The sequence below is a fragment of the Episyrphus balteatus genome, chromosome 3 (assembly GCF_945859705.1).
Source record: "Episyrphus balteatus chromosome 3, idEpiBalt1.1, whole genome shotgun sequence".
In the NCBI taxonomy this organism is placed as follows: domain Eukaryota; kingdom Metazoa; phylum Arthropoda; class Insecta; order Diptera; family Syrphidae; genus Episyrphus; species Episyrphus balteatus.
This window is the reverse complement of record NC_079136.1, coordinates 6,308,570-6,334,456: the sequence shown is the minus strand read 5'-3', so window position 1 is coordinate 6,334,456 and position 25,887 is coordinate 6,308,570. Positions and strand designations below refer to the sequence as shown.

General features: G+C 30.3%; 2 protein-coding genes across 2 annotated transcripts in view; both read left to right on the top strand.

Annotated features, from left to right (window-relative positions):
• LOC129914006 (pyrokinin-1 receptor) overlaps positions 1–25,887 on the top strand; it is a 219,961-nt gene that overhangs the window by 31,557 nt on the left and 162,517 nt on the right. The window lies entirely within an intron of this gene.
• LOC129913353 (uncharacterized) lies at positions 1,833–6,946 on the top strand. Its single transcript, XM_055991974.1, has 2 exons — positions 1,833–6,173; positions 6,254–6,946. The coding sequence occupies exons 1-2, from the start codon at positions 1,833–1,835 to the stop codon at positions 6,944–6,946; spliced, it is 5,034 nt and encodes a 1,677-aa protein (XP_055847949.1).

Genomic DNA, 25,887 nt, shown 5'->3' with positions numbered 1-25,887 from the left:
TTTTAAAAATGAATTGAATTTTGAATTATATAAAATTTATTAAACTATAAAATATTACTTTAAATTTGAATTAATGTATTTGTTTAAAAAATTAACTATTGTGAACTAAAAATAATTGGTATAAAATTCAAACTTCCCGCCCATCCGGCCATATTTTATTTCAAATTCAAAAAAAAGAAGAAGAAGAAGAAGAAAAGGAATAAGAAAATAAAATCATTCCACACGAAGTAACCGCACAATACGCACCGTCTTTTTATTTAAAAACGTTCTCGTTATTTTTATCTTTTTTTTAAACTTTTATTTTCGAGCTCAAGTAAGAGCTAATCTACAAAAAAGCTTGTAGAAATTTCATGGCGTCCGAGCAGGGACAAATTAAAACTAATAGTTTGTTCCAATTTTAAATTAATTCGCGAAGTGATACGTATACTGTATACATATATATATACTTTATAAACTAACTCTTAAAAGTATACACGACGCGAGTGAATTTATTAAAAAATAATTTAAATTAATTAAATCAATTTAATTCGGTGGATTCCAAAAAGTCGTGCGTGAGTGCTATTAAAATCCCTCAAAAACCACCCCCATTGCTGCAAAAATCGCCTAAGCTAAAGGCAACAACAAGCACCAGCAAAAAGAGGAGCTCCAAAGTCACCCCAATGTCAGCGGACAAAAGCCCAAGGGAAGTCGACACAGAAACTGAGGTATACACAAAAACTGAAAGTTCTTAAATTTAAATTATTGCAAACAATTGCAACAACTTTGTTTAATAATTTATTAAAAATTTAATTGATTAAATTAATTGCAAAAAATTGCAACATTGTTGTTTTAATAATTAAAACAACAACAAAACTTTCAGTTTTTGTCATCTTTGCTATATACACATATATACACATACATATATTTGGTGAAACAAACAAAGTGCGGTTTTATTTTTATTTTATTTAAAAATTTTTATTGCAATATCTTATATTATAAAAACAAAGTGATAATTAAAACTAATAGTTCACTATACAATATCAATTTAATTAATTAAAGACCAAATTCAATTATTGGTTTTTCGATCTGCTGTTGCGCCGCCGCCGCTGTCACCGACCGTCGTACTTCGATATTTTTTTTGCGTAAACACACCGACATTCACGTTTTGGGAATTAAATCAGAACTTTACGTTCTTGAAAAAAATATTCGCGAGTTGTTATATAAACTATAATTTCCGAATTATTAATTATATTTAGCCCTGATTTTTCAATCGTCAGTTAGACTATCAGATGAATAAAAACTGCCAAATGTCAATATAAAAAAAACTTTTATTCCTAGGAATAAGCTCTATCTGAGGTTTATCTGACTATTGAAAAATTGGCCCTTAATTAAACAATTTAGCAAAATAATTAAACTCGTGTAAAGTGAAATCTGAAATTTGTTTACAATTTGTTTTGACATTTCACTCGTTTGACAGTTCGTTAAGTTGGTACTCTCTCTCTTTCGTTAAGCTCTCAGCTGTCAACAGTGGTCGTGTTCAGTGACACGAAATAATTTACAAATTTATTATTCGAAGAGTGTGTTTAGCAAAATATTTATAAAAAATATTTTATTTTTTTTCTCGTTTCAAACAATTTCATTTGAATTAAATAACTTTCGGCAATTTGCACACAAATAGTTTTTTGAAATTAATTTTCTTTTTCGAGGAATTTCGTATAGAAATAAACTAATTTTCTAACGATTTTCCAATTTCTAAAATTCAAAAACTGAAGTGCAATTGAATAGTTTGGATAAACTAATTCCAAATAATAAATTATTTTTCGAAAGTTACTAAATAAAATAAATTTAATACAATGACGGGCAAGAAACGGCAAGCATCACCAAAAAAGAATGCAGATCTTGAAAATTTAATTCATCAGCGATTGCAAATTAAAAACAATATTATTCGAATTAAAACGGGTCTAGAAGAAAAAACTTTATCGTTTAATCCAATCGAATTAGAATGTCGATTAGATATTTTAAATTCATATATTGACGAATTAATGAATTGTCAGTCGGAAATAGAATCCATTGATCGAAATGATGATTCCCGCGGTGAATTGGAAGACATTTGTGTTGGTGCAAAAGCACTTCTTATTTCACATGTCAATAAAAGACGAAAGTCGAGTGCAATTGACTATTCCTTTAGCAACCCACACCATTCACGACTTCCAAAAATGTCTTTACCTAAATTCAGCGGAAAGTACTCAGAGTATAAAAATTTTATCAGCCTTTTCGAAAGTTTAGTGGACAATGATCCAATGCTTCCGGATATTGAAAAGTTCAATCATTTAATTTCCTGTTTATCAGGTGCAGCTTTAGGAACAGTTAAGGCTTTCCAAATTACAGAACAAAACTATCCGAAAGCATTAGCGAGTTTAAAGAAAGTCTACGATAATAATTGTTTAATCTTTTTCGACAATGTTTCAACACTTTTCGAATTGAAAGAAATTTCCAAACCATCCGCGTCTTCATTGAGAAGCATGATCGATACGGTTTCTGCAATTTATGATTCGCTTCTTTCATTGGGAGATGAAAAGAATATAACAAACGCGATCATTATACACTTAGTTATGTCAAAGGTGGATGCAATCACAAAGTCAAAATGGGAAGAACAATTAGATTTCAACACTCTTCCTTTATGGAAAGATTGTGAAGAAGCTCTTAATAAAAGATATCAGCATCTTTCTGCTGAAGAAGCTTCAAGTTCAAAATTCAAGTCTTCCGATAAGCAATCTAAACCTAATCAAGATTCAAGTCGTTTTAAAAATCAAAGATCTTCATTTGCTTGTGTAAACTCGCAACAAAATAAATCCAAATGCATATATTGCAAATCAAACGACCATTATATAACTACGTGTCAAAATTTTACTTTATTGCCTGTCCAGCAAAGATTCGAATATGCTAAAGGTGTTCCAATTTGCATTAACTGCCTTCGAAAAGGACACACAGTTTCAAAATGCAAAATGAGTCGATGCAGCGTTTGCAATCGATCTCATCATACATTACTGCACCAGTACGAATCAACTTTTACTAGTTCACCGACACAAGCATCAACAAGTTTTCAAGCTATGCATGCCTCTGTTTCGAGTGATAAAGTTATTCTTGCCACTGCAATCGTGCAAATAAAGGGCAGTTCTGGAGAATATATGCCAGCTCGAGCATTACTTGATTCTGGCTCTCAATTAAACTTTATTACAGAAGAATTAGCCCAAAGATTAAAACTTCGAAAAGAAGAAAAACCTCTGAATCTGCTTGGCATTGGAAGGGCAAGTACTACAGTAAATAAAAAAGTACATGCTGAAGTAAAATCAAGACTTAATGATCATTCGTTTTCTGCTGATTATTGGGTAATGAACTCAATATCCTCGTACCAGCCGGATCAAGCAATAAATACTTTGGATTGGAATATTCCTTCCAACATTCAACTAGCTGATCCGTATTTCAATAAGCCACAAAAAATTGACCTACTTATTGGAGCAGACACATTTTTTGAATTGTTGTCTGTTGGTCAAATTAAACAAGGTCCCGAATTTCCAACTATTCAAAAAACACTTCTTGGTTGGATAATATCTGGGAAATACCCCAAGGGTACAAATAAAAATACCAAGCATTGCAATCTGGTATGTCAGTCTGAAGATTTATCAGATTTAGACGAAAAGATACCAAAGCTTTGGTTATTGGAAGAAATTCCTGGAGAAACGAAAAAATATTTCACTCCAGAACAACAATTGTGTGAAAAGCACTTTGTTGAAAATACAAAACTTTTGCCGACAGGTCGTTTTGAGGTAAAACTTCCATTCAAATTATCCTCAAACTCGCTGGGAGCATCATTCGAAACTGCCAAACGCAGATTTCTCGCACTTGAGCGAAAGCTATCCAAAGATAGCATTTTGAGAGGCATGTATATGGATTTCATGAAAGAATACATTGCGTTGGGTCATATGTCACCAACAAATAATGAAATCCCAAAGGGCCCGCACTATTTCATTCCACATCAGTGTGTTTTGCGACCGCAGAGCACAAGTACAAAGTTGAGAGTTGTTTTCGACGCCTCAAGTCGAACATCTACTCAACTATCACTGAATGACACCTTGATGGTTGGGCCAACCATTCAAGAGGAGCTATTTTCGACGTTGCTCCGTTTTCGTACACATAAATATGCCATTACGGCTGATATTACGAAAATGTACCGGCAAGTTCTTGTTGCTGAAGAGCACACGAAATACCAGCTCATAGTGTGGAGGCAGCATCAGTCACAACCACTGCAAATCTTTCGATTAAACACTGTAACGTATGGTACGTCTCCGGCGCCATTTTTAGCGATACGGTGTTTAAAGATGTTGGGCGATGCTAACGAGTCTTCTTTCCCTACGGGGTCAGATGTTATTCGAAGAGATTTTTACGTTGATGATCTCTTAACTGGTGCCGATAATCTCGAAACACTTAAAATAATGAAATTCGAGATTCAAGAAATCCTTACAAAAGGAGGGTTTCAATTAGCCAAATGGTTCTCAAATCATCCAGAGTATCTAAATACTGAGAGTTCTGAAAAATCAATAAATTTTAATGATTCAGACTACACAAAAACTCTGGGAATTTGTTGGCACCCTAAAGAAGATACATTTAGCTTCAATTTAGACAATAATTTCCATGATCTACGAGCTACTAAGAGAAACATACTATCAGTTTCCGCTCGTCTTTTCGATCCTCTTGGTTTGTTATGCCCCATATTAACCAAAGCAAAAATCTTATTACAAGAGCTTTGGATAGCAAAAATTGATTGGGATGAGTCGATTCCATTGCGCCTTGATACCAGTTGGCAAAATTTTAAAGCTAATTTATCTCAACTTGGCGAGATAAAACTACCAAGATTTGTCGAAACTCATTCGAACGCAAAAATTCAAGTTCATGGGTTTGCCGATGCTTCGACGAGAGCTTACGGTTGTTGTATTTACATCCGAAGCCAAAGCACGGCCGGTATCAAGTCGACGCTATTAACTGCAAAGTCTAGGGTGGCCCCTTTGAAAACAAAATCGATCCCTCGATTAGAACTTTGCGCAGCGCATACTCTTGCTAAGTTATGGACAAGAGTAGAGGCAATGTTGAGTCTTGACGTTGAACAAGTTATTTTTTGGACCGATTCCGAAATAACTTTGCATTGGATAAAAACACATCCATCTACGCTTACAACTTTTGTAGCAAATCGAGTGTCCGACATCCAAGAGTGGACACAAAAAGTATCATGGAGACATGTACCAACAAAACAAAATCCAGCAGACATTCTGTCAAGAGGCTGTAATGTTGAAGAAATCAATGCGTCAATATGGTTCAAAGGTCCACAGTTCTTATTGAACGAACAATCATCGTGGCCGGTCAATTCGCATTTTGAGTTGTCTCCAGAAGATGAAGCCTTAGAAAAACGTAAAACAAATATGGTTCTACTAGCAGTAGAAAAACCTCGAACTAAATTTCTAGATTTTATAGAAGAAAAATCCTCATATACCGACCTTATAACTACGTTTGCTTACATAATGCGATTCTTTAAAATATCAAAAAACAAAACAGATAAAATATTGGAAGAATTGCCAACGGCAAAAGAGAGAAACTTGGCGTTTCTAAGAATAGTTGAAATCGTCCAAAGTTATGAATTTCCAGAAGAAATTGAAAAACTTCGTAGGAATATAACTCTTCAAAATAGTATTCAAAAACTTAATCCGTTTATTCATGAGTTTCAAGACAACGAATTTTCATTTTCGCTGATTCGTGTAGGTGGTCGTCTTTTGAACGCCCCAATTGAATATGATGCAAAATTCCCACTTTTGTTAACGAAAAATTCACCATTTGTAAAAACGTACTTAACGTATTTGCACCGAAAAAATTGCCATGCTGGACCTCAAGCTATGGTGGCATTGCTTCGAGAAAAGATTTGGCTAATAAATGCCAAAGAAGCTTGCCAAAAGGTTGTGCGACAATGTATCAATTGTTTTAAGTACAAACCGAAATTACTTACCCAAATCATGGGTAATCTACCTGCGGATCGATTGCGAGCGCAACGACCGTTTTTAGTATGTGGAGTAGATTTCTGTGGCCCGGTAAATACCACTCTTAAAATTCGTGGCCGGCCGCCGAATAAAACTTATATTTGCGTTTTTGTTTGTTTCGCCTCCAAAGCTGTACATATTGAATTAGCTTCTAATTTGTCGTCTGAATGTTTTATTCTCGCCCTCAAAAGGTTTATCTGTCGCCGAGGGATTCCGAAGACGATGTATTGCGACAACGGGACGAACTTCGTCGGAGCTCAGACGATCCTGAGGGAAATTCGAGAGCAGATGGAAGAAGGCGCAGAAGCTGTTCAACGGTACGCAGCAGAGGAAGGCTTCAGCTTCGCCTTGATACCGCCCAGGGCACCGCATTTCGGAGGTCTATGGGAGGCGGCGGTCAAAGCGGCGAAAACGCTGTTACAGCGTACCGTGGCCAACGCACTCCTCACAACCGAAGAGCTGCTCACCGTGGTGATCGAGGTAGAGGCAATCCTCAATTCAAGGCCAATCGGGCCGCTAAGCGCCGACCCCAACGACGGAGAAGCCCTAACCCCAGCGCATCTTCTAATCGGCAGCAGCTTACGATCGCTGCCCCCAGAACCAGTTCCGGAACGGCAAACGGGCTGCTTGAGAAGATGGCAGCTTCTATGCTGGCTCAAGCAGCAGTTCTGGCTGAAGTGGTCCAAGGAGTATCTGCTTGGCCTACAAGCGCGATCCAAGTGGGTACTGGAGCAGCCCAATCTCGTCGTGGGCAAACTCGTCCTTATCCACGAGGACAACTCACCACCTCAACGGTGGAAAACAGGACGAGTTATAGGGGTCGTCGAAGGGCAGGACGGCAAGGTCAGGGTCGCCGACGTCAAAACGTCCAACGGCGTGCTTAGACGCCCAATCGTTAAACTGGCCCCCCTTCCCGATGAAGACTCTTGAAGACTACAGCCTTTCAACGTGGCCGGTGTTTCGACAAACGAACCTTTTTTTAAAAATGAATTGAATTTTGAATTATATAAAATTTATTAAACTATAAAATATTACTTTAAATTTGAATTAATGTATTTGTTTAAAAAATTAACTATTGTGAACTAAAAATAATTGGTATAAAATTCAAACTTCCCGCCCATCCGGCCATATTTTATTTCAAATTCAAAAAAAAGAAGAAGAAGAAAAGGAATAAGAAAATAAAATCATTCCACACGAAGTAACCGCACAATACGCACCGTCTTTTTATTTAAAAACGTTCTCGTTATTTTTATCTTTTTTTTAAACTTTTATTTTCGAGCTCAAGTAAGAGCTAATCTACAAAAAAGCTTGTAGAAATTTCAGAAGTTAAGTAAAGTTTCAAAGAAATTCCGATAATGATGAATAAGTTATACATTGTACATACATCGTTTACATTTACATACCTTAGTTTACTTGTTTTGAAATAGAATTCATTTTTGAAATATAGATCCTTGCAGTTTTAGTAAGACTACACAAGTCATTTTGAACATTGAAAAAACACCCACAATTTTTCACTAGAAAATACAAAAATTACATATAAAAGGATTTTTTTTTTGAATTTTAATAATAAACATCTTTGGATAGTACCAATTCAATTGTTTTTCTTTTATGATTCCATCAACAGCAGAATTGTTTTCTTTTGCGAAATTTTCGAACACTTAAAAAAAAAAACAATATTTGATATTTAATTTTTGTATAACCTGTTGCTTGAGTTAAAAAATAAAATTTTGAATCAGCAAGTATTTAATGAGTTTATAAAAGGAGAGTGAAATAATCAAGTCATCCAAAGTTGACAAGAAAAACTTTTATTTATTCAAAGTTTGTTCAGAATTGTGAAGGGTTTTGAGTCGCTCCAGAAATTTCTTATAGTCTAAGAGCCCGGTCGATTTGTATGTCATGAACGCCCGGACAAATCTTATAAAATAAATGTTTCTTCATGAATTTAAGTTCCTGAAAAGTCAACGGTTCGGCGAATAATACTGCCAAAAGATGAAAGCACATTTTTTTTGAATAGTTTTAGTTTTAGACCAATAAAATCTGAAGCTGTCAACCAAATTCAATAAAATTTTTAGAACCGATTTAAAATAATATATAGTACATACTAGCTGACCCGGCAGACTTCGTTCCGCCATTTTTTGTATTTATTTCTAATTTTCGACTCTGTAATTAGTTAATTTTCAAATGAAAAAGAGGATCAAAACTTGAAGAATTCATAAAATGAGTTTAAGAATGTTAACTTTAAAACTTTAAGAAAAATGGCCTATGCAAAATACTTATGCATGCGCATGATTAAAACCTATATTTCCTATAAATTTGAGATTTTTTGCAGACTTTTAAAAATTCCAAAAAAATAAAAGACTACTCAAAAATGTATCTAAAAATTAGGTTGTTTTTCAAAAATTTTTATTTCAAAATACAGGGCCTATGAAAAAAATCCGTTTTAGACCCCTAATTTTGTTTTTAAATATCTTTCTCATGGTGTAACTCAAATTTCTGTGCAAAATTTTGCGTACCTGTAATTAGTCTTTTTTTCGAAGGTCTATGACTGCAAAAAAACCTTCACAACTTGGTTTTGAATTTTTTTTGAATTTTTTCAATGCCTTTTTTAACTATTGAATAAATTTGTCTATCATTTAAAAAAAAGTCAACTCTTTACGACTTACCGTTTAGAAAATAGCCTCTTTTTTCAATGTCTTGTTACCACTATTTACCCTATAAAATCTTAAATTTTTTTTGCCTCGAACCTTCTCCTCTTATGCCTCTTTGATTTAAAAAAAAAAAATAAGAAAATAAGTCAGTCGTTGTGGCCGGTTAGCGAACGTACACAAAACCAAACTTTAATATATATAATAGACTAGCTGACCCGGCGGACTTCGTTCCGCCATTTCTTGTATTTATTTCCAATTTTCGAGTTTGTAATGAACAAAAAAAAGGGGATTAAAACTTTAAAAGTTCGTAAAATGAGTCTAAAAATATTCACTTTTAAACTTTTAGCAAAAAGTAGCCTAAGTAAAATGCTCACTACATGCACTACAATGCTGCACCACACAAAATTTCACAATGCAAAGTTATTAACTCTTTCAAACGTTTTTTCCGTAAATATTTCAATACGGCTTTTTACGGCACTTTAAAAAATCAGCGTTTTGCAAATCCACCCTATTATCAATATCGCACTTTAACGGCTCTTTATAAATTTGAATAATGTGTATGCTATTTAGCCTGCCCTTTCTTACGCCCATTTTTACTCGACTTTAGAAAATATTTTGATCTCTCTTTTTGGTACCTACATATAGTTAAATTTTTTCGTAAAGCATGTGCGAGTCAGCGGAAATATGCTACCCCATAATGTGCATGAGCGTGGTTCGCTCAACTGGTTCGCTCGGCAAGCTATTCCTACGCTAAGAAAAGCATGGCGCTATGTGAATTTCTCAAAATTGATTGTAAGCAACATGGATGCAATGGAGAGAATCAATTTAATTGTCTCTTAATAAAAACAAAAAAAAACATATACTTTATTTTCTCATGCTATAAATCAATTTTTTCGATGACAACCTATAATAAATTTTAGATCATGTGAAAACCTATTATTTCACCTTTCACATGACGTTTTAATGATATTTCTACGATGCCTACAAAAAAAGTAAGAATTTTTTAAAGCCAACCATATCAAAAGTTCAAACTGAGATTACGGTACTTCCCACACTGGTCACCACCACTGGTGGCTGGTCATGATCAACCGATCTCCACAGGTGTTTTTAGGTATTTCTCAAGTTTTTAATTTAACATTAAAAGATGTGACGTGTTGAAAAATAGAACTTTATTTTACCGTTATTCAAGATTGTGTTTACATTTTGATACAAATATACAATTATAGTCTTGCTTATTATCTATCTACACAGTAAATTTCATTCATTTATATGTTGAAGAAAAAAAGATAAAAATAAAAAACAGTTAAAAACGGCCAAAAAAATAGGAACAAAAAAACTTGTTTTTCCCGTTATTCGGTCAAAAATCATTTTAAAAATTCAATTATTTGCACATGCATGCGCATAATTAAAACCCAAATGTCCTATTAATTAAAAATTTTTCGCAGTTTTTTAAAAATTCCTTGTTTTTTTTCAAAAATTCATATTTAAAAGTACAGGGTCTATGAAAAAAATCCGTATGAGACGCCTATTTTTTTTTTAGTATCTTTCTAATGGTGTAATTCTGTACAAAATTTTGCCTATCTGTAATTAATCTTTTGTCGAAGGTATATCACATGTTTTGACTGCAAAAAACCCTTAACAACTTAATTTTGAAATTTTTTAGAATTTTTTCATTACCTTTTCCAAACTAACAATAAATGTATCTATCAATTTAAAAAAATCAGATCTCTAAAACTTACCGTTTAGAAAATAGCCTCTTTTTTCAATGTACTGTTACCCCTCTTTTATTTAAAAAAAAATTAAAGAAAATCAGACAACCGGTTTGGCCGGTTAGCGAACGTACACAAAACCAAACTTTAATTTACTATATATAAGAATATCACATCAGCCACCCATACAGTAGGCCCCAGTGTGCACCAGTGTATGAAGTTAGCAAAATAGTGAACTGAATAATATCATTAACATTACCATCATTAATGGCATCACGAAGTTGAAATTAGGTACTCCTCAGAATTGAACTTCTTTTGATCAAAAAAAAATAGAATTTAATCTTTCTTTTTTTGCATACATACCTAAATACATATCCACAGCATAACATAACAAAATCTGATTAAATTCATATTTGCGAACTATTAACATGTGCGCAAATGTTGTCAAAATCAGGCCTTAAACGATAATAATTATTTTGAAAGCCTGTCTAATAAATTTGTTTACAAATTAAGCTTAGTTTTTTTTTTTGTTTTAAGTGAGAGTGTTTTTTTACTCGTACAAATTGACAGCTATGTAAAGATGCGAGAAAAGGTATTATTTTTTTTGTATACAAACCATCTACACATTAATACCTTTCAAACAAAAAAAAAATTACCAAAATCGGACCAGCCAAACGCGAGTTTATCGGCCACACACACTAAATGAACTCATTTTTATATATAAGATTATTACAATACATTTCCGCCCACCGACACACCGACACAAAAAAGGCATCTACAATCTACATATCAAATTAGATAAAAGTAACTTTTGCGGACTACGTAAGTTTGATTTTTTGAATTATGGGCTGAATTATACATCAATTTTAGATTTGCGGATTTTTATTTAAATGCAAACTAAAAGAGAAAGTTACTAGCTTTACAAAAAGGTATAGCACGTCATTGTGGTGGCAACCTATGATTTTTAATAATTTATTCGATGAATTTTCCATTCGATGAATTGCTTTCGACGAATTGTTATTCGAGGAATTGTCATTCGAGGAACTGTTATTCGAAGAATTTTCATTCAATGGCCATATACTTTTGTAAAGCGAGCAACTTTTAGTTTTATTTTGAAATTAAATAAAAATGTTTTAAGAATTTTTTTTTTCAAACTAAAAATGTTGAAAATATTTCTAAGTCCAAAAATATAAAAAATTATTCTAAGTCCTAATATGTGAAAAATTTTATTAAGTCGTGAAATATGAAATAGAAATTTTTTTCATATTTTTGGACTAAGAAATTTTTTTTCGGGACTTAGGGCCAATTTTTCAATAGTCAGTTAAACAGTCAGTTAGTACTTATTCCTAAGGATAGAGAAAAAATCAATTTTTCAACAAGCAGATATAGCTTATTCCTAAGAATAAAACTATCTGCTTCTTTCAGAGACGAATAAAAATTATTCTAAGGAATAATCCAAACAAAAATATTGTGTCAGTTGTCAAAGCTGTTTTGAAAAAATTTTGAAAAAGTACAGTGGAACACAAGAAAACAAAAACAATCATGAATAAAAATGACGTTTAATTTTAAATATTTTTCAATTTGACAATTTTTTTTTGTTATTCTGTAGAATAAATTATTCTTGATTGAAAAATTCAATGTTTTTATCTGACTGTTTATGAGCCTAATAACTTTGTTCGTCGAACAGTTAACTGACTGTTTATTAGAAGATTGAAAAATTGGCTCTTAGAAAAATTTTTCATATTTCAGGACTTAGAAAAATTTTCACATTTAGGACTTAGAAAAATTTTTAAATTTTGAAATTTTTTTAAATTCCCTAAAACATTTTTATTTAAATGCAAACTAAAAGAGAAAGTTACTAGCTTTACAAAAAGGTATGGCATGTCATTGTGGTGGCAACCAATAATTTTTAGTAATTTATTCGATGAATTTGTCATTCGATGAATTGTGACTCGATAAATTGTTTTCGACGAATTGTCATTCGAGGAATTGTCATTCGAAGAATTTTCATTCGAAGAATTTGCGGAAAATGCATCCAAACTCATCGTAAAATAAAAGAAAATGAACACTAAATCAACCACGTAAAACAAATAATTAAGTGTTTTCTTAAAAAAAAGTTGTTTTGTTTTTTTTTTTTTTTATTAATTTCTCGAAAACGACAATACATTTTTGCATCGGGTTTTCTTTGCTTCCTTAAAAACGAATGTTAAAATTTATCTTTGAAAACAAAATTAGCTTTTAATTATATAAAATTTTGAAAAAAATTAGTTTGAAATTTTTGTTTTAGTTTTTTTTTTTTCAAAATTTTGTGTTTGAAAAAAAAAATTTGGAAAAAAGGTTTAATAAAACGGTTTTATTTAAATGCAAAATTAGAGTAAAAGTTACTAGCTTTACAAAAAGATATGTCACGATATTGTGGTGGCAACCTATGATTTTTAATAATTTATTCGATGAATTTGTCATTCGATGAATTGTCATTCGATAAATTGTTATTCGATGAATTGTTATTCGACGAACTGTCATTCGACGAATTGTTGTTCGGTGAATTGTTTTTTCGATCAATTGTGTTCGATGAATTGCCATTCGATGAATTGTTATTCGATGAATTGTTATTCGACGAATTGTCATTCGAAGAATTGTTGTTCGGTGAATTGTTTTTTCGATCAATTGTGTTCGATGAATTGTAATTCGACGAATTGTTTTCGATAAATTTACCGGTGACCCAATTTTAAGCTATGGGGTGAGTTTTTAATGGTACCAAATTGTTCATCTCAATTTTCGGCAAAACTGCAAGTTCTATTGAACAAAATCAAATGACAAAGTTGTAAGTAGTACAACTTTTATATTAAAAAATTTTTTCACCTAACCTCAAAATTTATGTGAAAAATTCACAAGCCACAAGACTGTTAGTGTTTTTTAGTGCTCTGAGTATGTTAAAATGTACATTTTAGTGCTCTGAGTGTTAAAATGTACATTTGATGTCATGTTGTGTTTAAGTTAAGTATGTTTTTGGCTAAACAGTAATGAAGAATTGTTGTTTAAAGTGTTAAATTTGTGTTTTAATTATAAATATTGCAAAATCTCAGTACATTTTTTCAAAAATCGATTTTTCTGCATTATGTACAGCTTGGGGAGCATTCGTACATTTAAACATGGGGCACGTTCGTACGCATACGTATGCCCACCAGTAAATTTTCTTGAGCAGATAACAATCAAAACACGGAGTTACAGTTTTATTGAAATGAAATTTAAACCTCTATAATAAGTTTTTCGCATTTTATAGTAAATTAAGGTTGGTATTTTTATATATGTAAATAATAATTTGTTTCAGAATCGTCGAATCGCGAAAAATTGAGTTTTTTATTTGTTTTTGTTTTTTTCTGAGTCAAGTTCAATTAATTAATAAATTAATAAGTAATTAAATGTTTTAAAACTCAAATTTGGCATTTGACAAATCAAAAGTTAGTCAAATTAACGTTTTAAATATCCTGTACGAAGGTACCCCACGGGTGGGGAGGATTCGTTCAAAAATCTAATCCCAGTAAAATGGCTATAACTATTTAAGCCTTTGACTTAGAAGTGTCAAATTTTTTTGTAAAGTGTAATAATATACATATTACAAATAAAGTCCATTTTCTCGAAGCTGAAGTGAGTAAATAAATAACTAAAAATAAATAAGTAAAAACTGTACGAAGGGTGACCACTTCCCCCTACATAATGACTGCAAAAAATTTTCGAACTCAAGCTTTTCTTCATTTTTTTGCATTTTCTGAGAACATTTATTTGTTATGTATGTATGTATATGTGTTTACAACATCAGAAAGTATACAGATTTCAACGAACGAATTGTGACACGAGAATTTTCGATTGAAAATAAGGGTGTTTTTTTTTTTTTTTTATTTATCTAAAGTCAAAATAAGGTGATAAAACAAACATTTTAAATCAAATAAATTACAGTAGAATTTGGGACGTTTTCACCAAATTTCGTACAAAAAATTGGTTTTTTTGTTGAAAAAAATATAAAAATAAAAAAAAAAACCATAAAAAACCGCCTTCTTTATTTTTTAACTCCCCTTCCTTGTTCAATTTTATTTTGTTAAACAGAAAATACTTTATTTACTTTACAAAATTTCTTCAATTTTTCTTTTAATTTCTTAAAATTTTCCCAAATGTAAACAAAAATACACTGCTGCTACAGTTCCACTTTAGGGACTATGGGAATTCTTAAAATCATAATTTGGAAAAAAGAATTTAATTGAATTGCTCAGACAAGAGCATGCTTACAGTTACATGAAAAAAAAAAAAATATCATAACCATGATATGTATTTCTGTGGACACACTGGACCAAGCCATTGAAAACAAAACACAAACAATCGAAGTCCTGTATAACTTTGTTGGTTATGGAGAGCATCGAAAAAAAATGTCTAACATACTCACTCCAATGTATAAAATCCAATTTGATAGGTACTATAAACGTTTGTACGTTTTTTAGCTGTAGTAAAACCATTTACCAGTTTATGATGACTGAGAACGAGAAGAACTAACGTAGTTATTTCTGTAATTGTCAGAGAACTGGAAATTTATTGTTGTTAGAGTGTATTGCATGAACACAGAAAAAAAGGGAATCCCTCTTGTGTTCAACCAATCGATTTCTGTATCATTCACATCTACAATATGCAGCAATAGAATGAACAAAGTGATGATGAGAAATTCTTACTTCTTGAAACAAATATTGTTTATAGATACATTTCATGGAACAAAACTTCGTTTTCCAATGATAGCGAAGCAGAAAAATTGCAAAATTCAGAATGAAAAATGATTGAATACAAAAATGCGTAGTTATCCATTTCCAAAAAAACGATATGATGTAACTTATGTTTTAAACCGTGCATTTTATTATTATTCTTTTTTTTCAATTTTTAAATTCAGTTATTTCTGTCAAAAAGAAATACCAACAAAAATATTTTTTAGGAAGCTTTTAAATATTTAATCCATTTATTTTGAATTTATTTTCCTGTGATAATTGACAGCTGAGGTGAATAAAAAAAATATCATCAACTGATATTATTTATCAACGCTTGATTGAATCTTAAAGCTTAATTGATCCATTGTTTTGTATGACTGTAAACATGCAAATAAAGCACGATGCATTGCATATTAATGATAAAATTAACAAAAATGTGTTAATTTAAAAAATTGTCCTTCAAAAAGAATATGTTCATTTAATCTTTACAACTTTGATCCCTGTTCAAAGAGCATTATGAATTCTTCCACTTAATTATAAAATTAAAAAAAAGGGATGCTCCTGGAAACAGTAATTGTCTATCCCGATTAATATTATGTAGGTAGTTCGTACCATAACATAGATCTGTTGCTACAAGCTATACAACATATTATTTACTGTTTTATTGGGTCCTGGACCTGGTGCGCTTGTGTGTTATTGGTTGCTTTTGTACGCCTTTGATATTGATATCGAGCTTAATTGTAGAATTCTAAATTATAATATATTTCTGGTGGTTTTAATATTTGTTAGTTAATGAGTAACTTTGTACACACAAATGGACTAGGTAAGGTATCCTTCTGTAATTTTTGGAAATATTAAAATTTATCTCTATAGAAACCTAGATCAATTACCGCAATTATTATATCATCCCGCAACAGAATAATTTTAATGCAACCAAAATATTGTAGGTAATAGCGTTGTTTGTTTATAATATATTAAAGCAAATATTAACATTTTTAGTTAATTTGATGTGTTTTCGATAATTTTGGTAATTTTGCTAAGGTTTGTGTTAGAAAAATTAGAAATACCGAAAATAACACTGGAATTTTCAAATAAAGGTTATCAAAATGATGAAAATGGTTTTGTTTATTTTGTTATACATTATTAAATTCATAGAAATTAAAATTCGCAATAATAATGCGGCTATTATTTTGAAACAAAATTTTATGCTAATTAAACTTTTTTGCATTAGAACAAAAATGTTTATTTTAGTTAAGAATAGAATTAAATAGTTTTAGCGGAAGCATTATTTCGAAAAAGTCTATCACGCTGGAGGGTTTTCGAATATTTCTAATGCAAGAAATTTACAAGGCCTTAGTCTTTAGCATTCAGTAATATAATGCTTTTAAAATGTATTTATGAATTAACTTTTAGAGTACACTGTGGTGTATGTGTAACATTTTTGTTAACTAGTTTTGAAAATTAATAATACATCGGCTAATTGTGGTTGCATCATTATCTTCTTTTTTACATTCATTTGCATTCATGTGCTCTTGTATTTGTTTCTAATTTTTAATTTTAATAAAATACCTCAAGGGAACTTTAGGGAAATTAAATTTTACAAAAGTTTAAACCATAGTTTTAAATTTTCGTACATAAGTTTCGAACAGATCATTGTCAAAAAATTAAAAAAAAAAAATACCGGAATTTTACAGTCTTTGGGGATTTAAGCCCTTGAAGACAAAATTTTTGGCAAAAAGGCTTTATTAAGTCAGACGAATTTTTAAATAAAATTGGCCAGATCCATAGCCTAGGTTCAAACCCAATTGAGAATTTTTTGGATGATTACCTACATTTGTACATACATCCTACAATTCTTCTGCTATCCTAAGAATTGCCAAAGAAGTTATTTTTTTTTGCATCAAATATGTCTGTAAACAATATTATTCACGTGAATATTCTTCTTCATTAGTATAATCTTCAGTTTCAGCAAATCTGTGGATGTGAATGATTTCTACAGAAATCATCTGGACGAAAAGAAGAATGAGTTAATGATGCCAATGATTTCATAATAATTGAAAAAACTTCTTGAGAAGAACTTTCAGTTGTCAGAAACAGTATTAAATTCTTGCCGAATTGTGGTGTCAAGTTCAATTTGTGTCATATTTTCCGTCACTTAACCCAATTTACAGAACTTCTATTGTGTGCGTTTTGTTTTCATTGACCAGATGTCCAGTGTCTACAAGAATACCAATATTATCATGTGTCTGTATTATGTAGGTACCTTTGCTATTGTCTGACCAATCCAATTTTGTTTTTTTTTTCCAAATTATGATTCTGAGAATCACAATATGACATGTGACAGTAGCAATATAATTATTGTGTTTGTTTATATTTGGGAAATTTTAAAGAAATTAAAAACAAATATATTGCAGAAATTTTTGTCAACAAACCAAAAATTAATAATTTTAAACTATTGTGTCTTTTACCTCTTTTTTTAATAAATAATAAAATATGGATATAAATGAGGGAGAATCGAAGAAGAAATGTATTTTCGATAGCATTCAGATAGTTTAACGTGGCTCACGGAAGAATTACATTAATGTATTTCGATATGGAAACATGATTGGTTATTTCTTCATAAGTCACACATAACCTACATATTGGAGCAAAATAGTGTTTCACTGAATTTAATCCAGCTTTATATTTATCGTATTTATTAGATTTTTGTCTACTTATACACTAAATATTATGTAACTATTTTCAAATTGTGGGAAATATGTTTTATTTAATAAAAATAATTATCACGTTATTCGCGGTTAAGACAATTTACTCTTTTGTATAAGTTTGACAGCTATAAGACAACAATAAACAAGGTTTTTGATCACATTTTCCAAATTTAAAGAGTTGCATAAAGTTATACAAAGTTTATAAATAAGGGGGCTACTGTGTTACTTGATAGTAAAGTACTATTATTAGAAACACGCTATATGTATGGCTAAGATAGGAGCAAGTTTGTATGACCCTTTGAAGATTTATTTAATTTCTGTTGGGGTAAATGTTTTCATTAATATCTACATACTAACCGAAATATCATCATCAAATATTATTCGTATTTAACGCTTTATTGCGTCTTAAAATTTAATTGATGCGTCCATATTTTTTCAGAATAAAAATATTTTTTAATCACTTATGAATATTGATGATATTTATGATAAATGAATAAAACTTTGTTAATTTCAAAATTGTCCCTGAGGAAGTATAAATATGTTCATTTAATGATTACCACTTTGATCCCTGTTTAAATAAGGTGCGAATTTTTCCATTCAATTTTCCAATTAAATGCGAAAAATAGTCGTAGTATAGTCGTTGTCTCTAAAAACAGATTGTAGCTAAAAAAATTACATAATTCAAATTTATTTAGTCAATTTGATGTGTTTTCGATAATTTTGTTAATTGGTGTTGTTTGTAATCGAATAATTAAACATACGAAAATCCCCTCATAAATTTAAAATTTAGGTATGCACATTCCACAATAATGTTAAAATATATATAATATATGAGTGACAGAAATGATGGGTAGTGAAAGGTTTTTTAGGATTTTTTTCCTCACTAAAATTATTGAAATATTATTATTTGCTAGGTATTAGTCAAAACTTTTCAAAGTTTTCCATCGATTCCCCTTGTGGTTACAATAATGAATTAAATTGTGTAATATTAACGTATCTTGATGTTTGCATCTTCAAAAGGAAAATATAAGTTAAAAGTGGATTATAAAATTACTTAATTGGTAACTTAAAAATGCACTTATAACGAAAAAGTTAAGTCTGTAAGTGAAACGAACAGAGAAACTCTTACGAAGAAACAAGAAAGCAGTATACGGATACTACGAGTAAATTCTGTATATTGTGCTTACATGTTGTTAAAAAGGAAAAAATGCTTTTTCATACTCGTATGTGCATAATATTGTATCCCACAATATAGATTTTTTTTTGTTATTAATAAAGTTTTTTCCTGGGAAAGACAGGAACATCTACCAAAACTTGGAAAAAAGTAAACGTTTCAAATTTTGTTTCATTATTGCAACTATTAATTATTCGAAGGAAAACATATTTTGAAAAGAAAACATGGTTACTAATTTTTAAAATTGGCAATAATTGAAAAATAATGTAGGTATTTTATAATTAAAATCATAAATTTATTAAAATGTTTTTTTTTTTTCATTTCAGGTACATTTTTTTTTTATGGAAAAACTGTTAACTCTTTTATTCTAATAATGTACGGACTGAACTAGCAATTTAAGCTAAGGGTAAGCTTTGATTTACATAAATATTAAGTCCAGTTGTTCAATGACACTGCTAACAGCCTGACAAACAATTTTGGTTCTATAAAGCTTTAAAGATGCAATTGTTGCTTCTGTAAAGCATTATAGAAGCAAAATTGTTAGTAGGGAGTGACAGTGACATATGGAAGTTTCACAGCTGAAACGGACCAAGTCAAAAAAAGAAAAAAAATCCAAATCTAGTGCCAAAATTTGCGCAAGGTTTAACTCTACTAACGTCTTTCATTACTTTGATTCAAAAGTGTTTCGATTCAAATTGTCATTTGTTCGAAAAAAAACATTCACCAAAAGATTCAATGGAAACGTATTTACTTTAACTCGTTATATCTCCGAATTCAATTTTTGTGACTTGGTTCACTTCAGCTCTTAGCCCTCCATATAGTGGGTAAGTTTAAACAAACATTTAAAAAATTATTCCATATACCTACCTTACCTACAAAAATTTTTGTTTGTGATATTGGTACTCCTTAAGGGTGCCGAAATTTTAAGAGGCGAATTATATAATTTAATCTGAATAACTTTACTATATTGACGCATAATAAATGGTCAGCAAAAAGCAACTTATTTTACTGTCAAGTCACCCTAAATGTTTAAGGGTCACTCTGGTGTATGTGTAACTTTTTTTTTAAATTGTTTTATTCTTAAGCTGACGTTGATTGACCATTCTCTGAACTTTAAAATTGTGTTTAATTCATTCATGCAAAGTTCTTTAAATAAGAAATTTTAAACAAATAATTTCAGGTTAGGAAAAAGCTTACTTGATATCAAAATCAAAGCAGTCTTAAATTTCAAAAACATCGCGTCAATTCTCCTCAAAAAAGAGACTATTAAACAGTAGTAGTTTAAAAAAAATATTTTGAATATCAGTTATCCTTACATTGCCAACTTTTTTTATTCAAAATGTCAGAGAGAATAAACGTTGAATAGAATTTTCTTTTTCAAAACAGGATGTAAGCTAGAAATTTAGCTAAATTGATGTCAAAAAGGTATTTATCATATTCGATGAAAAAAATTTCAAAATTTTGAAAATAAGTCCAAACATTTTTTAACCCTTTCAAACCCAGCGTTACTCTCATGTCTCAGTAAATTACATTTAAAAATTAGTAAAAATTATTCTATTAAATAATTTTTCAGGTTTTTTTTTTATCGAAAAAAAAACTGAAATGCACATTTTTTTTGATAGAAGTTTTGTTTTTTATGGTCATAATTTTGAAAAAAAAAGATATACAAAATGTAAATCCAGAGAGTATTTTTTTTTTTTTTTTAGCTTAGAAGAAGTAGCATACATTATTATTATATAAAAAATTATTTTCTCAGTTGTCCGGCTTATCTGAGAGGATAGTACTAAAACAAATTTTTTAATATTGATATTCATAGTTTGGGTTCGAAAGGGTTAAGATGAGCAAAAAATACTCTTTGATCAAATTTTTTCACACTCCATTAACATTGCAAAATAATTATTCCTATCTTCGTGACCACTTAGGATTGAATTTACATTGCAAAATATTTTATAGAAATTTATCAAATAAAGTAAATACCTCAATGATCTATAAGCAACTTTTCCTGAAGTACTCCTACAAAAATTTTATTTTCAACTGAAACTAATGTTTCAAAGTTGAAAGGAATGACCGAATTTGAGGATATTATTAAAATTTTGTATACCTACACTCTTCAACTATTTGTTCATCCTACACTTATCTATATTTTGTTTGAATATCGAGTGAATATTGATTTCCGTCACCATACCAATTATATTATTCTAGTATACTCCTCTGCACTTTGCTAACAAACAAATTTTAATTAAATTCAAAATCAATGACAAACCAAATATAACAAAATATATTTGCTATTCTAATTTTTTCATGGTTTTGAACTAAAAAAAAAAATTAAATTTGCATTCGAGTGCCTATTCCTCTGCTAAAGGGTTTTTTTTAAAAACTGTTATTGAAGTTGAAATATATGATATTTTAGAAAAGTGTTAACAAATTAAATAATTTTATTTTAATATTATTATATGGATACCTGTCAACAGACCACCTAAATTCTATGTTTTTTTTTGTTTTTGTATTGAGGAGAGTTTTTAAAAGAAAATGCATTCTTAAAATGCGAATCAAAGAATATCAAGTAAAAGCTTGTTCTGTGGTAAACAATTCGCTTTTTCAAGATATGAGAATGGAATTTATAAATAAAAACATGCACCGAGTTCTTGTTTTTCCTCTAAGTCCAACAAGAAATCATAAACAGTTTTTCAATTAAGCATTGAACAAAACCTGATATCCCAAGTAGCCGTGGCCAAATTGCTAATGGATGGGTTCTTTAGAAAAGTTTAAAAGTTATAATGTTCTTTGCTTGAAGTAAAATAAGAGAGTTTAAAACATTACAAACTACATCACCAACAACACCCACCGAACTTATGTATGTTCTTTACTCTTTTTGTGTTTAAACAATGTACAAGTTTGGAGTTGACGACAACTCTAGTCAACTCTTACAGAAAAGTTTTAATTTTGTTCGTATTTATTTTCTATCTACTTTCAAAGCAATGTTAAAGGAACTTAACGTTGAAGTTTTAGAGGACTGTAGGTAAAATTGTCAGGTTTTTCTAGTAAGAATGTGAAAGTTAAGTCATTAATAATGCGTTTGTGGGTTGTTAAGATGAGGACCGTGTGGTTGATAAGGTTTCATTTGTTTAAAGACCATTGCACCAAAAATTGTTTAATTACTAATTGCTCCAAAAATAAACAGCCGTCAAAAAAATCTAATAACTGTTCAATTTTAAGTTCGATTATATAGTTTACAAAAAAAACGTAATAGCTATTTTTTCTAAGGGATAAATCTATATTCAAGTCCATGTTGCGTAAAAAGTTCAAAACTAAAGTTGTATTAAAAAGTGTATTCTTAATAATGAAGGCACTTATTGTACAAAAAAGGGAAACATACATCATTTCCAAAAAACGTGGTTCCCCCTTTTGCATAATATTTTTTATCCCAAGGTGTACATTTTTATTTTTTTTAGTTAATTCGTATTTACGTAATAAGATAAGTTAATAAAACTAAAAATATTTAAGCTACTTCGATAAAAACCTCAAAAATCAAGCAAAATAAACCAAAAATATGTATTTTTTCGTATGTGAGTGCAATCTAGTCACCTTCTCTGCGCTCTACTCGCGAAACGGTTCATCTTACAGAAAAATGTGCTGGGCATATGTTGTAGATAATTTCACGACCATCAATTTTTATATGACCTTTGATGACCTCCGATCAATAGGTCGCGAGATATTTGCGAAAAACTTTTCGTGGCCTTTTGACCCCTATAACTCTTAAAGCGGACACAATATCAATGTCGATTTTTCACATCTTCATAACAAAGCCGTCATTAAGCTGTATACCAAAATTCAGCCCAGTAGGAATTTTTCCGCAGATTGGGCTTAAAAATGACTAAAATGACTGGGATATTATTTAAAAAATAATTAAAAAAAATAATTTTTGGACATTTTAAAAAAAATTGATTTTTTTTAATAAAATTTTGAAAACGTGAGATTGAATTTTGTTGAAACTTTGGTTTTAGGTGTTGATTAATAGTTGCTACAAAATGGCATACCAACTTTATTTTTATTTTTTTTTACGATTTAAAATTTCTTTTCTCAAAATGCATCTTAATAAAAGAAATTAAACTGCATACTTTTTTTTAAGCTCAATTCATTTAGAATATTGAGTTTGTCAATTAAAGAACAAATTTTATGTTTATTTGTCATAAGTAGGTACATTTAACAAATTTGTATATTAAAAGTCTTGAATTTTAAGGTCAAGTTCGTGCGACCGTGCATTCTATTTCAGTACGTGCGTTGTGGCCGTGATGTGGGAGTGTTACGGCGATTCCAATTTGTGCCTACTGTCAAAATCGAGTTGCAGCTTTATTGCGGCTAAATCCATTTTTAACTAATTTTCAAAAGAACATTTTTTTTTTTGACAAAAATTACGACCTCCAGCCGCCCGCAAAGTCGTTTAGTCCGCACCCACCGCCAAGCAAGCCGCTCGTTCGGTTGTGAAAAAAAAACAATCATTCATGTTTTTTTTAATGTAAAAAAAAAAAAAAAAATACGAAATTGTAGGTCTGAACAGGGTCTACAAATTTGATATTAAAATTTTATTCATCACCAAAAAATAGATAATGTCAAAAAACAAATCGTATATCGTAAATTTTTGACTTTTTTGATCGATATCTGGAAAACGGTTATTGTAAAAAAAGTTATTGCGGAAAAAGCTCATAGGAAATCTTGGTCGAAAACTTCAAGTTAAGCTTTCTTAAGCATCCCCTACAACATATCCAAAATTTAGCTTTCTCGGTCATTTTGCATTTCCAAATGTATATAATGACTGGACTACTACTTGTATGAACTAAATACTGGCATTGAATAATTATATATAGAAGTGACACCGATAGTTTGTAGCGCCACAGAATTTTATTTTTTTCGGCAATCAGACGTACTAAAAAATGTCCAGAGAGAATGGGGCTTGTCCTAGAAAATTATATTTCCAAAAATTTGTTTTTAAAAAAGGAAATTTCACTAATACAAACATTAGAAAACAAATATCAAATAAAAATAAAACGTATCGACATGTCGACATGCTAAATTAGAAAAAAAAAATAAGGAAATTTTACTCACACATAAAACATAAAACAAATATCAAACAAAAATAAATCTTATCGACACATCGACATCCTATAAATGAAGAAAGAAAATATGGAAATTTTACTTATACATACAAAGTTACACAAATATCAAACAAAAATATTGAAAAGTTATTTGACATTATAAATGTATCCATAGTAACTCGAAACTAAAAACAAAACATTTTTATTAACGACGAGAATTTGAACAAAATTAATTAATTATTGTTGTATATCCTAGGCACGTTATAGCTTATAGGGCATGAAAGTTACACTTATTTCAATAGTCCTATTAGCGTAGGTGACAAGGTGATTGCTCTTTACTTTTGCTCTTTGAGTTCGTATCCCCATAGAGATTGCTATTTTTTTATATTATATTTTTTTTGGCAATATTATAAAATGCGTAACAACTAGCGCCTTTTTTTGCTGAATCGAAACTCCACCTGATAACTTTACTTCATGACAAATAAATTTGTGCCAAAGAAATCTGAATAAGAAGTTTTATTCACCAAAACTTATAATTAGTTAATTTTATTTTCTACGGGCCTTACCAATAATCAAATTTAAGGCTGACTTAAATATTTAACTGAATTATATATATTTCACCCTACCAATAAACAATTTAATACTCAGGTACAAGGCTAACGCTCGGCTAGATTTAATAGTTGAGTTTCATAACGAGTGCAGCTTTTAACCTGAGTTGTTTTTATACACTAGTCCAAAAAGTTAAAGGAACAAAGCAGAATTCGTGATAGCTCCAACAAGTACCTATTCAATTTGATTTCTTCTACTAAGAAAGATTTGTAGAAAAAAAATTTCAAAATCGTTGGAACCTTATAAATAAATTAAAACAAAAAAAAATCAAAAATAAAATTGGTATGCAATTTCGTAGAAATCACTATTCAACATTCAAAACTAAAATGTCAAAAAAAATTAATTTCCGGTTTTCGAAAATTTGATTTTTCAAAAAAAAGTGTTAAATTTTTTTTATCCAAAAACTATTATTTTTCCAAATTGTCTTACTGTTTTATATTTAAACTATATAAAAATTCTTTAAAATTGAATTGGCAGTTTGGCAGAAAATCAGATTTGAAAAAAAAACGGTTCTACGGTAGGTTAATAATAATTTTAAAAAATTTCCATGATTGCCCAAAAACTATTTTATAATTTTTTTAAACAAAATTACTGGTACCGTTTTCGAGAAAATAAAACATTTCCGAAATTGGTATATGGCAGGTATCGTTATTTCTGGTAAAAAAAATTAGTTCTAAAAACCCCTCTGGAGAGTCTCCAAAAAATACTTCATACCAAGTTTGATGTTAATCGGTAGATCCGTTTAGCTATAGACAGACAGACTGACAGATGAACAAAAAAATCTACTATTAGTATTCTCCAATGGAACAGGGCTATAGTAATGCAATGTCTGATTGTTATCTCAACTTTTTTTTTGTGAGAATGCATAGCTTCAGTGGCGTAGATAGGGGGGGGATCAGGGGGATATATCCCCCCCCATTGGAATCGATAAATTGTACAGTATAACCAGTCATGAACAAATAAGTTGAAGAAACGCACTCTGAAAAAACGCTATGGATTTCAAGTTCTTGATTAGCTTAAAGGTTATAAATATGGTTACCAACTCTCGTTGCCAATAAGTCGGTGTTTCAAAGAGTGAGTTTAGACTTGGTCTAAGCTATTGAGCTCGCCAAAGATTGAAGGGATCAACTAAAAATTAA